The 16,633-nt window shown below is 44.1% G+C and overlaps 1 protein-coding gene across 2 annotated transcripts in view; it reads right to left on the bottom strand.

Annotated features, from left to right (window-relative positions):
• ABCG4 (ATP binding cassette subfamily G member 4) overlaps positions 1-16,633 on the bottom strand; it is a 38,358-nt gene that overhangs the window by 2,586 nt on the left and 19,139 nt on the right. Inside the window, exons 6-13 of one of the 2 annotated variants that reach the window (XM_033172299.1) lie at positions 15,441-15,564; positions 14,377-14,491; positions 13,827-13,966; positions 12,559-12,657; positions 3,367-3,535; positions 2,102-2,202; positions 1,368-1,526; positions 319-437 (exon numbers count right to left, since the gene is read on the bottom strand). In XM_033172299.1, coding sequence (XP_033028190.1) covers positions 319-437; positions 1,368-1,526; positions 2,102-2,202; positions 3,367-3,535; positions 12,559-12,657; positions 13,827-13,966; positions 14,377-14,491; positions 15,441-15,564 — 1,026 coding nt within the window. The remainder of the gene's footprint in view (positions 1-318; positions 438-1,367; positions 1,527-2,101; positions 2,203-3,366; positions 3,536-12,558; positions 12,658-13,826; positions 13,967-14,376; positions 14,492-15,440; positions 15,565-16,633) is intronic. The other variant, XM_033172300.1, reaches the window with a different exon arrangement.

Here is a 16,633-nt window from a genome sequence, read left to right as displayed (position 1 = left end):
GCAGATCCTGGTCCCAAGCTTGCAAGAGCTTTATATACCAAGAGTAACACCTTGAACTTGGCCCGGTAGCTAATGGGCAACTGGTACAAGCATCTGAGCAGAAGTTTCCCTCCTGTCAACAACCCTGGTGCAGCGTTCTGCACTAGCCGGATTTTCCGGGTCAAGTTCAAGAGGAGTCTTGGATTGAGCACATTGCAACAATCCCATCTTGAAGCAACCGATGCCTAAGCTACTGTGCATGACGAACATCCCCGGCCAGATTGCATTGCAGAGCCTTGGAATGCAGCAAGGTGCGCTTATGCGCGCTAGGAGCCCCACCTGACATAAGAGACATACGAACTCCACTGCAGGTAGGTAGGGATGGTCTTGAAACTCACAAAGAAGCCCGAAAAGAGGAGGACCGGGATGGCTGTGACAGGACCCACAAAGGTGGCCACCTGGAAGACAAAGGAGGGAAGGGAGAAAGAGGCACACAAGTTAAAGAGGACTTCCAGACAAGGACTTTATGCCACCAAATTCAACAGCGTTTTTCGGTGCAACTGTCTCCCAAATATACGTACATAGTTTTGCATGCGGCTTTGACTAATGTTCACACGTTTTTGCCAAGCAGTTTCTCCCCAATAGAACGCATTTTTCGTTTGTTGTTTTCACTCCTCTCTGTGGTTTCATGCACACTTTACCTTAGTATAGGCATTTTTGCCCACAACAAGTGTTTGGATTTGGATTTGATATCCCGCTTTATCACTACCCGAAGGCTAACATTCTCCTTTCCCTTCCTCCCCCACAACTAACACTCTGTGAAGTGAGTGGGGCTGAGAGACTTCAAAGAAGTGTGACTAGCCCAAGGTCACCCAGCAGCTGCATGTGGAGGAGTGGGGAAGCGAACCCGGTTCACCAGATTACGAGTCTACCACACTTAACCACTACACCACACTGGCTCTCAACACTTGGCTGTGATTCCTGCATTGCAGGAGACGGGACTAGATGACCCTTGGGTTCCCTTCCAACTCTACAATTCTATGATTATATGGAGAACTGCATTGCAGGATGGCTGCGTTTCAATTTCAGAAAGTGTGAATTAAATAGGTTCACCTTTAAATGAGAACGGAATTGAATCCCCCCCCCCCAATCCCTACAATTGGCACTCACACGCTCCACCTTTTAATCTTAATTCCCACCCACCCACCCAGATATCCCATGCACTGTTATCTATTCAACAGCAGAGGGCAGTTCTTCATGGGAAGTTTCCATGCTGTGTATTCTAAGTCCCAGCCCCATGACCACTACTTTCCCTTGTCCTCTTACAGGACTTCATCCCTGTGCTGAAAACCCAAAGCACCACCAGCTCCTTCCCTCCCTGGCCTTACTTGTAAGGAGGTGGATGCTGCTCCAATCATGAGCCCCAAGGACTGGGCCACCAGGGCGGTGGAAGTGGCCAGAGCAGAAAAGAGCAGAAATCGGGTGGCTTCCGGAGGCTGGCCCGTCATCCAGTACACAATACTGCAGTAAGTCATGGGGCATATTACCTGCAGGGGGCAGCAGGGAGCAGGTTAGCACTACTTTTTAAGTGCAGGGTTTCTCTCCACCACCCAGGGCCGGCCCACCCATGAGGCAGACTGAGGCAGCTGCCTTCCTTGGCAGAATCTTGTGGAGCAGTGCCTCCGCAGGTGCCCCAACTGCCCCTTCTGGCAAGATCCTGCAGGAATCTTGCGAGATCTCACCGGAAGCCACCGCCAGAGGACGTTTGTAAGCAAGGTTTCAGAGGCAGTGGGGTGGGCATCTTGCTGTTTCGCCTCGGGTTACCCACCCCTGGTGTAAATGGCAGCTAGCTGGGGGGAGGCAAACGTCACTGGGAGCAGAAACAGGCACAGTCTAGAATCCCCTGTGGGAGGGAGCTGAACCTGTTGAACTTCTGTTTGCCACGCAGCAATTAAGCTCTGGGTGGGAGGGAGATGGAGTCCAGCAACCTCTGGAAGGCTACAAGTTCCCCATTCATGGGTTAAAGGCACAGAGCTTCTGTTGGGGGCGGGAAATGTGGCATCCCTGGACGGGAACGTGGGCATAGGAGAATGACATGAGTACAGAAGAAGCCTAAGCTTACCTGAAAAGGAATATCCGCCATCGTTTTAGCTAGAAAATAAGCCTTCAGGCTGTACCAGTAGTTCAGATGCTCTCTCAGAAACACAGACATCTCTAGCGGGACTGGAGGAACAAGGAGACACAGCAGAGCACAGCGTCACACTTGTGGGTTCAGTATACTTCCCTACAGGAGGCCCCGGTTTCAGTGCCTGGGCAGCTCAGCTACTAGGCTTGGAAAATAGTTATCTCCCTGAGAACCTGGTGGTCTTGACCCAGGCACCCATACTCAGGCTAGATCTAAGTGTCTGACTCTTCGTGCCACTGTGGCAATTGCCCCTGGCTTGCTTGGGCGGCCCCCTTCTGTCTGGCCTAAAAATACAGAGGCACCAGTACAGCATGCAGATTCTGCAGCCTGGGAATGTGCCCATGGCGTAAGGAGCTGTCCCTCCCCAAACCACCAGCCCAAGAAGGGAGGCTGTTTCTTGGCCAGAGCAGGGTTGGGGAAGAGGCTGTCAATTGCCTGTCAGTCACCATGACAATAGGTGGCTTCACTTCAAAGCAAGGAATTGGGAGCACATTTTAAGACCTAATTCTCCCCTCTCTTCCTTTGCAGCCTGGCATGGACTGAACTGGACTGCAGGGGAAGATCTGTGCCGAAAGCGGGGCCTGTGGGTCGTTGGTTGGGGGCACTTGTGAACCCAACTCTGGCAGGGATGGGCTCCACTCAGGAGCTTCCAAGTGGAGCCACTCTTGGTGGAGCTTGGAGCTGATGCCAAACTTAAAAGCCCCACTTGCCGAGGAGGAATCAAGAGTGTGCTTTAAGGCTTATAATGGTTCCTTTGATCCTTTGCAGCTGTGCCTCTACCTGCTCCACATCTGACATTATATATGATGTGAGGTTTGGGGCACGTCAGTGTGGTTTGGGGGAAACTGCCTTACGGGCCAAACTGGGAACCCTGTCAAGCTGTATTAGACCCATGGGCTGGAGGTCCCCCACCTCTGAGCGAGAGGAAGTTGGTTCTACAACAGCTGCTGAGATCTTCCTTGGGGAAGGGATGTTGCTCAGTGGGAGAGCATGCGGTGCCAGTCAGTGTGAATTAGATGGACCAACAGTCTGACTCTCTACTTTCTCTGCTTCTTAAGTCAGGAGTTGGAAGCCACAGCAGAGGATGAGCTGCCAAGAAGGACTTGAGAGCTCCAGCCCTCCCCACACCCGTCTAAATCTGACCACCGCAACGCCATTATGTTGGGTATCGCTTCTCTTTCATCTGGGGACAGAGCGCTTACACGTGAGGACTGTGGGCATCAGGGCAGCAAACATGAGGAACAGCATGGAGAAGAAGAGGAAGCCGGTGTTGTTGAAGACCTTGGCGGCGTCATTGCCAATGTGCAGGTAGAGCAGTCCAATCAGCACACCGATGCAGATGTGAGACATGAACCGCAGGTGGGTTAGCACCTGTGTGCAAAGTGAGATGCGGCAAGTTTAGCACGACCGACCTCGCCCTTTGCGCAAAGCCTTTATAAACATCTGCAAGGTGCTTCACAGTCTTAAAGCCATAATAATAATAATAATAATAATAATAATAATAATAATAATTTATTTGTACCCCAGCCACTCTGGGTGGCTTCCAACAGAGATTAAAAATACATTAAAACATCAATCATTAAAAACTTCCCTAAACAGGGCTGCCTTCAGATGTCTTCTAAACGTCAAGTGGTTGTTTATCTCTTTGACATCTGATGGGAGGGCGTTCCACAGGGTGGGCGCCACTACCGAAAGGGCCCTCTGCTTGGTTCCCTGTAACTTGGCTTCTCGCAGTGAGGAAACCATCAGAAGACCCTTGGAGGAGGACCTCAGTGTCCAGGCAGAACGATGGGGGTGGAGATGCTCCTTCAAGTACACTTCAGCTATGTTTGTCACTCCTTTTCCCATTTCACAGATGGATCACTGAGGCTGACTGATAGCAAGGTGGCCACACAAGAAGTCCATAGCACTGGCAGGACTTGAGGCCAAGATGCTCCTACCTACATTTCTCTCCGCCTGATCAAGCCATGACTCGGCTTCGCTGCTGGACTTGGAGTGAGGCCCCTTCATTTCCCAGCTGTTGTTGCCCCCTATCAGCACACATTGATGGGAGGAAAGAAAGAAGCAGAAAACTGGAGGGCAGGAGCAGGACTCCTGATTGGCTGGAGGTAGTCACATGACAACCTCTTGCCTGCCTATAAATACTTCCTGGGTTGTCCTCTCCTCTTCAGTCTGAGCCACCAGAAGACTCCTGACTGCTGTCTGTCACACATCATTCCTGCTGAACCAGCTTCATATTGTCTTGTCTGTTGCCCAAATTCCATAAGACAGAACTGAAATACCCCATTTTTGTAGCAAAATATCCTGTATCAGTCAAGTAAGGGGTAAGGAGAGCTTGGCACGCACATCAGGAGTAGAGGTGAAGAAAAAAGTGCTACTCAACTGTTGCCTCTTTCCACTCTGTATTTTGGCTTCGAATCTGGTCCTAAGTAAAGATCTGTTTTAAACTACCGTAACTTCCTTGATTCTGCATTAAGGCTGGGGCACGCCATCCCTTTAAAGGGCATTAAAAGTCTAAGGACTTAATTTCACATTTGCAAACCATCACTGGATGTGGGGGTGGGGTGGGGAGATAACCTGAACTTACAGCATGATATATAACAATTCGTGCTTTGGCAATAATTACACGTAGAACCCGGTTTATGCAAGGAAAAGAGAAACCGCATTCATTTTATGCCACCCGGCAGAACTGAATTACATACGCAGCCAGAAAATACTTAAAATACGTAACCACTGCAGTTATGAACATTTGGCAACATTAATGCACCGTAATTTTCGCACCATAAGACGCACTTTTTCCTCCTAAAAAGTAAGGGGAAATACCTGTGCGTTTTATGGAGCGAATGGTGGTCCCTGGAGATGAATTGCCCAGGGGCCAAAAGCAGATTGTGCTTTTTATTTTACAAAGAGAAAAGGGAGTGTTGAAAGGACCCCGCTCAGCAGCTGATCAGCAAGAGATCGGGAGAGAGATAAGAGTCCCAACTCCCTTTCAGCCCTGCCCTCCTTTGTTGAATGTGCTGCAGAGGGAGGTTGTTTGTTTCCCCAGGACATGTGACTGGCTGATTAGATTATCGGTCTGGAAACTGTAGAAATGGCTCCCTTTCCTTAAGATTTTTCAGAAATGTGAGTTAAACCCCATAAAAATGGGGCTTTTCCTCTTTGCTTTTCCCCCTTTGCAAAAGGAGCTTTGCTTTTCCCCCTTTGCAAAAAAAGCTGCAAAACCTTTAGCTGATCCTAAAAAAAAACCACACAAAAAACCCCAGGGCTTTTGCCTTTGCAAAAACAGCTGCAAAACTTTTAGCTGATCCTAAAAAAAACCCAAAAAAAAAAAAAAACCCAGGGCTTTTAGAGGAGGAAAACCAGAAAAAAAAATCTCTGACTTCCGGTTAGGTGCCGAGTCAATGGCGGACGGGAGTCCGACGGCTCCGTCCTCCGTTAGGCGATAGGGAGCTCCGTGCCTGCGCCACGGGTCCCTTAAAGCCACGGGAAGAGCGTCCCGTGGACCGACGGCTTCATGGGTCCCAGACGTGCTGTCTCCGCTCCTGATTTACCCTCGTAAGGGGGAGAATCGGGCGAGCGGAGCCCCAGCACGGGACTGAAGAAGCGGCTGCCTGCGGAGGATCAAAGCAGCGATCCCGCCAGACCTGAGCACCCGGCACTTCCTACATAGAAACTTCCAAAGAAACTCTGTAAGTCAAAAATTTGGATTATTTTACAAGTTTAAAGAGCACTGCTTGCAGAGGAAACTCCAAAAGGAAGCCTGTTCCCTTTGAACTGTTTGCGCGAGCTTGGTAGCGCTAAAGGATCAAAGCCGCGGCTAACGGGAAAGTTTTGCGAACTCTGCCAAACTTTTTAAAAGTGATTTTAAAGTTGTTTAAAGTTTGTTTAAAGATCCAAAAACAGTTGATATGGCAAAAGAAGAAGCCCCTCACCCTCTGGATTAGGATTCCGGGTCAGTAGCGGGCTGGGATATATTGTTGCCATTTTTTCTTTGTTGGTGTTCCAGTGTTACAGTGACTGTTTACCAGTGGAGATACTTTGACTCTTTTACAGCCAGATACAAGTTACTTTAAAGACTTGGTGGTTACACTGCAAGTGAGAAGACAGTTACTGGCTTGGGCTATTTAAAATAGACTCTTCTTGGCTTTAAGGAATTTACAATTCTGAAAAATCTGAACTCTTTGCCTAAAAGTTGGATTAATGGACTATTGTGGACTCCTGGCTCAGCTGCCTCTTTGTTCTCGGAAAGCTAGCTGCAGGCCACCTGGTGTTTACTTTTGGGACTGTTGGTCTTCTGCTGTGAATGTCTGAGATTGTTACTATAGCAACTGGAGTGACCTTGAGATTACAGTTACAGAGCCCACAAGGAATGGAACTTAGATCAAAAGGAACTGGCTCTGAAAAAAGGAAAGGCTCTGTTTCCTTAACTCTTCAGGAACAAATGGAGAAATTGGCTGCAAGTGTGGCAGAAATTGCAGAAGGCCTGAAAAGTGTCACCGAAGGGTTGAAGCAAACACAAGAATCGGTGAATGCTATTGGTGCATCAGTGAATACAACAGTTAACTCTGCAATAGAAAAGCTCCAAGTGGATATTAAGGCCGACATTAAAGCCTCCACCCAAACGTTAGAAAAATCGATTGGCCAAATTGAGGAAAACGTAAGAAAGAACAGAGACGAAATTAATAAAATTGGGCAGGAGGTGACCACGTTAAAAAAGGATTCGGAGGAAATTAAAGTGGTCAGAGAAAAAATAAAAAAGGTGGAGGAAAAATTGGACAATTTAGATTTGGAGCAGATCGAAAATATTGGAACACGACAGAGGACTGTGGAAGAGTCTCTTGCTTTTCTGCAACTACATCAGAGAGAAGGAAACCTAAGAATAAGGGGTCTTCCAGAATTGGAGGGGGAAGACCTGAAAGCCTATATTGTGGAACTATTTTCGACTTTTTGGGAGTTAGAAGAGGTAAACGTCTCAGCACGCATAGTGAAGGCCTTCAGATTTGGACCAAGAGGTTCCAGAGGAAAGAAAAGCACTAAAACAGTCAGTGACTGTTTGATTGTGCTACACGATAGACACGACAGAGATTACTTTCTGGATTTACACTACAGAAACAACCTGGTGGTACAGCAGAATAAAGTAATTTTTTACAAGGATATCCCCAGATTCTTTTTAGATAAAAGAGCTCCCTATAACGACCTGGTGACGGAGCTAAGAAGAAGAAAAATCTCCTTCAGTTGGGAATTTCCAGAAGGCCTGGCATTCACGTTTGAAGGGAAAAAGATAAGGATAAGGTCCTTGGCGGATAAGCAAAAGTTTTTGGACAAGCATCTGGAACATTTCAAAGGAACCCCATTGGATCCAGCTCAGCTTTACAAGTTTCCAGAAGTATTTCCACCACCGCCGGGACCACCAGGACCAAGCCAAGATCCAGAACAAGATAAGAAAGGACAGGCAACTGGAGGAGAGGAATAAACAAAGAAATGGCGCTCAAGTTAATGACTTGGAACGTTCGGGGATTAAATCAGAGACCAAAGAGACGCAGAGTGTTTTACAGCATAGAAAAGAAGAATTTGGATATAATATGTCTACAGGAAACCCACATAGTTCGGCGTCACAGAAGATTGCTACAGAACAAAAAATTAGGCCAAGAGTTCATATCATCGGATAAGGTCAAGAAGAGAGGAGTAGTGATTTATGCAAAGGAGAAATATAGCCCAAGACAGCTATTTAAAGATGAAGAAGGGAGATACATCGCAATTGAAATTAACGTACAAGGCGAAAAATTTTTGATTCTGGGACTTTATGCACCGAATGATGGAAAGTCGATTTTTTACAAAAAAATCCATGATTTGCTGTTGGATTATTTGGATTATAAGGTAGTTTGCCTTGGAGACTTTAATGGGGCAGTTTCCACATTAATGGACAGATCTCAAAGAACAAAATTAACAAATGATGGGAAACTCCCAAAGACTTTTTTTGAAATGGTGGACAATTTGAATTTGGTAGATTCTTGGAGATTAAAAAACCCCACAGAAACAGAGGCAACGTACTTCAGCGAATCTCAGCAGTCATGGTCGAGGATAGATTACATCTGGATCTCGAATGAATTGGCTCCAAAATTACAAAAAGCAGAAATCGGTCCAAAAACGCTTTCAGACCATAATCCGGTACAGGTAAACCTAAAAATGATTTCCAAGGATTCTTTCAGGTGGAGAATGGATGATGCATTGATGAGAGATACCAAGCTAGTAGAAAGAGCGGCGAAAAAGATGAAAGAATACTTTCAAATTAATTGGAATTCAGATGTGGAGAAAAGGATTGCCTGGGATGCAAGCAAGGCGGTAATGAGAGGATTCCTCATTAGTGAAAAGGCAAAAAAGAAGAAACAACAAAGTGCAGAGATGGAGAGACTGTTGAAATTAATCAAAGAAAAGGAAAAAGAACTAAGAGGACATCCCAGATGTGTTAAAATCCAAAAAGAAATCAAATACTTGCAATCCCAATACGCGAATATCATGAATCAAGACATCGAATGGAAAGTGAAAATGATGAAACAAAGAACATTTGAATCTGCAAATAAATGTGGAAAACTACTAGCTTGGCAATTAAAGAAAAGACAAAAGGCAAATGTCATCAGTAAATTGGTAGTTAATGGAAAAAATGTAGAGAAACCGGAGGAAATCAGATGGTGCTTTCAGAGATTCTATAAACAACTGTACAAGGAGGAGAAGATAGATGAAGTAGAGATAGACCGATTTCTGGAGAAGAATGGATTGCAAAAGGTCCCAGAGGAAAAACTAACAATTCTCAACCACCCAATAACGACACAAGAAATAGAAGATGCAATAAACAACATGCAACTGGGGAAGGCTCCAGGACCGGATGGATTAACAGCAAAATATTATAAGACATTGAAAGACTGGCTATCACAGCCGTTAAGAGAAATTTGCAATAGAATACTAGAAGGAGATAGGGCACCAGAGACGTGGAAAGAAGCCTTTATCACACTGATCTTAAAACCAGATACTGATAAGACTCTAATGAAAAACTATCGTCCAATATCCCTTTTGAATGTGGATTATAAAATCTTTGCAAATGTTTTGGCTACAAGGTTGAAAAGAGTGTTGAAAGATTATATACATAGAGACCAAGCAGGTTTCTTGCCAGGAAGGCAAATAAGTAATAATACGAGAATCATTGTGGACATTTTAGAAAAATTGGAAAGAGACATAAACACAGATGCAGCACTACTGTTTGTTGATGCAGAGAAAGCTTTTGATAAAGTATCCTGGACATTTATGAAAAAGAATTTGGAAAAGATGGGAGTTGGAGAAAAATTCTTAAATGGCATTAAGGCCATTTACACAGAACAAAGAGCAAAAGTTATTGTAAACAGTGTGATATCGGAGGAGATTGAAGTAGAGAAAGGAACAAGACAAGGGTGCCCTATCTCCCCTTTACTTTTTATTACGGTCCTGGAAGTCCTTCTGAATATGATTCGGAAAGATAAACAGACAAAAGGAATTAAAGTGGGAGAGAAGGAATACAAATTACGTGCCTTCGCGGATGATTTGATGCTATCCCTGCAAGAACCAGAAGGCAGTGTCCCCAGAGCCTTGGAATTAATTGAACAATTCGGACTTGTAGCTGGCTTTAAATTAAATAAGCAGAAAACCAAAGTTTTAGGCAAAAATCTGAGTGCAGAACAGATCCAAAGAATTCAAGAAGCCACAGGCCTCAATTTTGTCAAATCTGTAAAATACCTAGGTATCAATCTCACAAGCAAGAACTTGAACCTGTATAAGGACAACTATGAAAAATTGTGGATGGAGATAAAAAAAGATATGGAGATCTGGACAAGACTTAAACTGTCGTTAATGGGAAGAATAGCAGTGGTTAAAATGAATGTCCTACCAAGGATGCTGTTTTTATTCCAAGCCATACCAATTTTGGACAAACTAGACTGTTTTAAAAAATGGCAAAAGGACCTATCGAAATTTATATGGCAGGGCAAAAAGCCAAGAATAAAATTCAAGATTTTAACAGACTCTAAAGACAGAGGAGGCTTTGCCCTGCCGGACTTAAGGCTTTATTTTGAAGCTGCGGCCTTTTGCTGGTTAAAGGATTGGTTTAAACTAGAGAATGTTGATGTGTTGGACTTGGAGGGACATGATAACATGTTTGGTTGGCATGCATACCTTTGGTATGACAAGGTTAAAATCCACAGAACTTTTAAGTCTCATATTGTGAGAAAATCCTTATATCAGGTTTGGACTAGATACAAAGACTTGTTAGAGAGAAAGACTCCTAGATGGATCTCTCCAGTGGAGGCCAAGGCATATAAGAGACCGAATATGTCTGCAAACTGGTTAAGATATATGGACATATTGCAGCAGGAAGGGGACTCCTTTAAGCTAAAAAGCTATGATCAAGTAAAAAGTCAGGTCCCCGACTGGCTGCACTACTATCAGGTTTATGAAACATTTAAAATGGACAAAAAAGTTGGTTTTCAAGTAGAAAAATCAAAACTGGAAACAGAACTGATAGAATCGAACTTCAAAAACCTTTCCAAAATGTATAACCTTCTGCTAGAGTGGCATACAAAAGATGAACTGGTTAAATCCTCAATGATAGATTGGGCAAAAGATGTAGGACATAATATCATGATGGATGACTGGGAGAGATTGTGGCAAAAAGGTATCAAATTTACTGCTTGTCATGGTTTAAGAGAAAATATAATGAAAATGGTTTATAGATGGTACTTGACACCAGTTAAGATTGCTAAGATGAATACCAAAATGTCAGATGTATGTTGGAAATGTAAACATGCGAAAGGTACCTTTTTTCATATGTGGTGGTTGTGCCCAGCGGTAAGCGCTTTCTGGGATAAGATTTACAATGAGCTTAAGAAGGTAATGAAAGTTACCTTTTGTAAGAAACCAGAGGCATTTCTCCTGAGCATAACCAATGAAGAGATACCCAGTCAGGATAGAGTGTTTTTCATGTATGCCACAACAGCAGCTAGAATTTTATTGGCGAGAACATGGAAAGGTGAAGAGATACCAACGGTGGAGGAATGGCAGATGAAGATGATGGAATACATGGAACTCGCAGAACTGACCGTCAGAGTCCGAGACCAGAGGGAGGGGAAGGCGGCGCAGGAGTGGAAAAAATTTAAAGACTATTTAGTTAAATCAGTCAAATTGAATATTTGAGCAGAATTAAATAGAATATCGGCTTTGGTAGATATGTGTTAGATATGAATGGTAAGAGGAATTGTTGTTATGTGAAAGATGTAAGTGTCAAAATATGTTAAGATAGGTTATTAAGATAGGATACATAGTTATTGAGATATTTGACTAAGTAAAAGTTAAGTATATTAAAATTTGGGTAAAAGTGAATTGAATAATATATAAAGCTACCTTGAAGAAGTATATGTTTTTTGAAGACAGTGGAGGGAACGGGGGAAGTCCCCAAACAGAGAAGTTAGAAACAAGAAATATTCAAAGAAAGATATTGGTTAAGGTTTGCATATGTTATTTTTATGTTTTTATTGTTGTTATTGTTTTGAATGTTGATTATGTTTATTGTTGATTATGTTTAATGTTTATTGTGGTTTTATTGATGTTTATGTTATGTGTTGATGTTGTATTTTGTTTTCCTTTTCTTCTATTGGAAAATAATAAAATCTTATAAAAAAAAAAAAAAATCTCGTTTCCTCCTCTAAAAATGAGGTGCGCCCTATGGTCCAGTGCGTCCTATGGCGCAAAAAATATGGTATGTAACATGAACTCGGGAACTTTCTATTCTTTGTGGAGGTCACGATGCGCCTTGCACCAGTTGTTGCTCCCCTTTTCCCAGTGTTTTAATATTGCATTGTTTTTCTTTTGAATAAATAAACCTTTAAAAAAAGAATTCCTAGCACTGTAGCTTGTTAAGGGTTGCTGGGAATTGTAAGTCTGCGGGGGGCAAAGTACAGCTCCCAGAATTCTTTATGTTTTGATTGTGCTTCAAAGATAGGGTATACACAGGCTTAAGTCTGTGATTCTGGCCCTCCTGGTGAGATCTGTCTTGACTTTGGGGGCTATAGCTCAGTGGTAGAGCGCGTGCCTTGCATGCAGAAGGACCCAGATTCAACACAAACCATCTCCTCATTGCTCTGATTCTGGAGTTCCTAAAATAATGCATCTGTTCCATGTGCAGAATACCTCTCTTTATCACAGCGAGATCCCAAAAACCTGGGAAGGTCTCTGCGATCCCCTGCACATAACTCTTAAAACAACAACATCCCCAAAACAAGCTGCATCATCCACCCCATACCCCATGTCCCACCCCACATCCCTCCTCCTCCCACAACTCAAGCTCCTCCCTCTCCCAGCTTGTCCCTCCTCACCGTGTCTCTCATAATAGACAGGAACGTTCTCTTGAAGAGGATGCAGAATTGGGTCATGGTGCTGGTGGCAAAAGTATGGCTCTCGATGTGGTCCAAATCCTGAGAGTGACACAGGGCCAAAAAAAGAGAAAAGGGGTGGGGAGAAGGAGGTTAGTGGAACTGTCATGATTTGGGTGGTGAACAAGTGTGTTTTTTATCATTATTTATTTTATTACCCGGCCTTTACATCAAACTGAAATGCAAGGCAGTCCACAAAAATTATAAACTAACACAGAAATAAGTGATATAAGTCAGAGTCACCTCTGAGTGTCAGGGGTGCACACTCATCCTGCAGTAGGAACCAGGCTTTTAGTGTTGCAGCTCCAGCTCTCTGGAATCTGTTGCCAGCCCATATCAGAAAGGCGCCTACTGTCATGGTGTCTTAGGTGCTTACTGAATACTTTTGTTTTTTGGCTTAGGGCGGCTTTCCCAGTCATTTATGGATGATCCAATTTACATCTGAGGAAATTGCCTGGTGGTTTTTAAAGTTTGCATGGGTGGTTTTATTGTTTTCACGTTTGTGTTTCCGTGTTTTGTCCTGTTTTTAGCCGTGTGCACTGTCTCAAGGGCTTTATGCTTTGAAGCGATCCATAAATTAGTTTACTCAATAAAATAAATAAATAGGTTCATACCTTCAACCATCTTACATATACACATTTATTCTCACCTATCTTGCAGTACTTCATATCATGCAGCCTCTAAACTTCCAATTATCCTTTTTGTATTTTTTGTATTTAATTTCTTTAACATAACGTACAGTTGTGATTCTCTTTCTTTATTCTTACAGTCTTCTCGTACAGTCTTCTCGTATGAACGTAATGTAATGTAATGTAATGTATGTATGCTATTATGTAATGTATGTATGCAATTATGTTGATTAATGTTTGATGATGGTTGTTTTGCTATGATTTTAAAGAATAAAGAGATATCTCAAAAAAATAAAATAAATAAATAGGTAAGTAAATAAGTCAATAAATAAAAAAGTAAGTAAGTAAGTAAGTAAGTATTACTAATGGCAAATTTATTCTCTGTAGATTTTATTGTTATTGTTATTGTTATTTCGGCTACCTGCCCTTCACCAGCATGCGTATTGCTGCTAATGATGGTGCTCTGATGTGGAGTGAGGAACGGAAAAAATAGTCCCTAGGTCTGAGTGTGTACACTGGGATTCTTGAGTCATAAAACAAGCAGCCAGAACCAACCCCCTTCCCCGCCCCGCCCCAGCTTACTGCCACGCAGTGTCCTGGACAAGAGGAATCCGCTTTGGTCGGACTGCTCTTCTTCTCCTCCATGGCGCAGAGCCCGTTCTGGACCGCTTGGAACAGTAGTGGGTTTAGGTCGCCGTATTCTCCCGAGGCAACTTCGATAACTGCAAAGGAGAAAAGAGTAGCAGTAGCTTATTGAGCAATTTATCCTGATCTGTTTGCACAACCTTTGCAGGGAAGTCAGACAGCTGTTGGCTATTCGCTAAGCAATTGTTCTGGATGGCTTGTGGGGAATTTATACGCTGTTGTATGAAGCGAGCCTTATTGCTTTCCGGTTCATTTTGCACATCACTTTCCTTACTGCAAAAAGTCAGATTCTGGGCAGAGGGAGGGAGGGAGGTCGGAAAGGGGTGTGCGTAAAGCCAGCCTGCTGCATGAAGGTAAAATGTATGCTCATTGCTACACCCACATTTGCCTCTGGACCTTCCTACCACTGGCTTGTGGCCTTCAAAAGAAAATGCAGCCCTCGGGCTCCATGAAATTGTCTATTTATTTTTTTAAAGCCATCACTTACTGAAATCAGCTGGGTTGTGGTAGGTGGGGCAATGCAAGCCCAGCCCTTTCAGGTATGGGATGAGGTTGGGTACTGCTCCTTTGAAGATACACTGACCTTGGCTCAGGATATAAAGCTGGAAGAAAGAGAGAGAGAGAGAGGAAAAAACATTTACGAGGACTAACATATTGGGATGGCCCTATCGTTGAGCAGAGTGAGGCGGCTACCTCAGACAGCTGATTTTGGGTGTCATGAAAGGGCAGCAAATAGTTAATTCTTTAATTCATTCTTCTTGCCTTTTTACTCCCAGGGAGAAGCGCTTGTGGGGTGTTCGGGATCACATGCCAAAACGGCTTGGCTGGCCTTGGGTTATGCGCACCTCAAGATGTGGTGTCGGGTGCGCCGTTTGCCGTTCTGACTCACACAGCTGGCAAGGCTGTGTGTATGCCACAATTCAGAGAAAGCGAAATGTGGTAGCAGCTTCCTGAATGCCTCAGCTTTCTTTCCTTGTCGTCAACCCAGGCATCTAGCCCTTATGGCTGAGGATATACCCCTGAAATCTAGAAGCCAGTCAGAAGCGGCCTAATGAGATATTCCAGGGTTGCGGACAGAGTAACAGTGTCCTTATCTATCCCTCCTGTGACTTGGCAAAAAACAATGCAAACCAAACCAAAACTGCAGAACAAATCCTGCAACTTTTGGGAAATTATGCTCGACTTGCATCATTTTCCGCAGGGCACACAATTCCCTTTCTCCCTGGCACCGAATTTTGCTTGACTGTGCACAGAATTCTGTTCTTTTTAGACTGCATTGCCCTGACTGACGGGGGCACAGAGGATTAAAAAAAGAAAAAGAAAACCAAAGGCAGCTTTGGTGAGAGGATGGACAGGCAACAAAAGGATCCTAAAGCCTGCCTCTCCAACCAGGAGCAGGGTAGTGCAGCAGGGGCTCTGAGACCCCGCACACAGCCCTGTGCCACAATGGCACCAGTAGCGCCACACCAGGCTGCAGGCTGGATCCTGCAGAATTTACTGAGCCACGGCAATAACCCGGTTCGGAGGCAGACGGCGCACAGAGACCCTCACCTTATCAAACTTTTCAAAGAGCTTCGCGCTGGGCTGGTGGATGGTACAGATGATGGTGCGACCGCCCTGGGCCAGCGATTTCAACAGCGAGACCACCTGGAAGCAGGAGGAACTATCCAGTCCGCTGCAGAGCAAGGGAAAGAGAGAAAATGCTGGAGTTAAAGACGGCGGAAGGAGGAGAATGGATAGTAGGCCTGGTTTGCACGACACAGTAAGCCAAGCTATGGTTTACCAGCTGTGTGCAAACACATCATGGCACCTGTGAAGGCTTCAAGTGGTGACTCTGGGCAGGTGCCCCAAACTCTGAGCTTTCATTTTTTAAAAAAGAAAATAAGTCTCCAGCCCTCCTGGAAAGAAAGTTGTGTGTGTGTGTGTGTGTGTGTGTGTGTGTGTGATTGTACAGGTGAAACTCGAAAAATTAGAATATCGTGGAAAGGTTCATTTCTTTCAGTAATTCAACTTAAAAGGTGAAACTAATATATGAGATAGACTCATGACATGCAAAGCGAGATATGTCAAGCCTTTATTTGTTATAATTGTGATGATTATGGCGTACAGCTGATGAGAACCCCAAATTAACAATTTCAACTTTGGGGTTTTCATCAGCTGTGCACCATAATCATCACAATTATAACAAACAAAGGCTTGACATATCTCGCTTTGCATGTCATGAGTCTATCTCATATATTAAACTCCAGTAGCTAATGAAAACAATTGCTTACATAAATGGACTTTTCCACGATATTCTAATTTTTCGAGTTTCACCTGTAGAAATGTGCAGGTACCTTCTGAGTGGTTTCTGTTAAATGAGAGTGGTATGTCTACCTTGTGTGTTTTCCCTGGTACTGTTGTTATTAGAAGGCAACACCATCAGTGTGTGTTTTCTCTCCATGATCGGCACCAGCAGGGCATAGCTGAAGTTGTTTTTCGGGGGACAGTACCCCTTATTCCCCTCGCAGAGCTGCAGTTGCTTTAACAATCAATCCCTCTTCATGGGTAACTCTGGGAATTGTAGCTCTGGGAAAGGAGTCGGGGGTGTGTGTGTCTCCTAACAACTCTCAGGACCCGTAACAAACTACAGCTCCCAGAATTCTTTGGGGGAAGAAGCCATGGCTATTTAAAGGGGCACCACACTGCTTTAGATGTATGGTGTGAATATGGCCTAAGGAGAAGGGAGCAGACAGAAATGGCTG

Source organism: Lacerta agilis, chromosome 15 (genome assembly GCF_009819535.1).
Source record: "Lacerta agilis isolate rLacAgi1 chromosome 15, rLacAgi1.pri, whole genome shotgun sequence".
Classification (NCBI taxonomy): Eukaryota; Metazoa; Chordata; class Lepidosauria; order Squamata; family Lacertidae; genus Lacerta; species Lacerta agilis.
The sequence above is the reverse complement of the archived record's forward strand: the minus strand, read 5'-3'. Positions and strand labels throughout refer to the sequence as shown.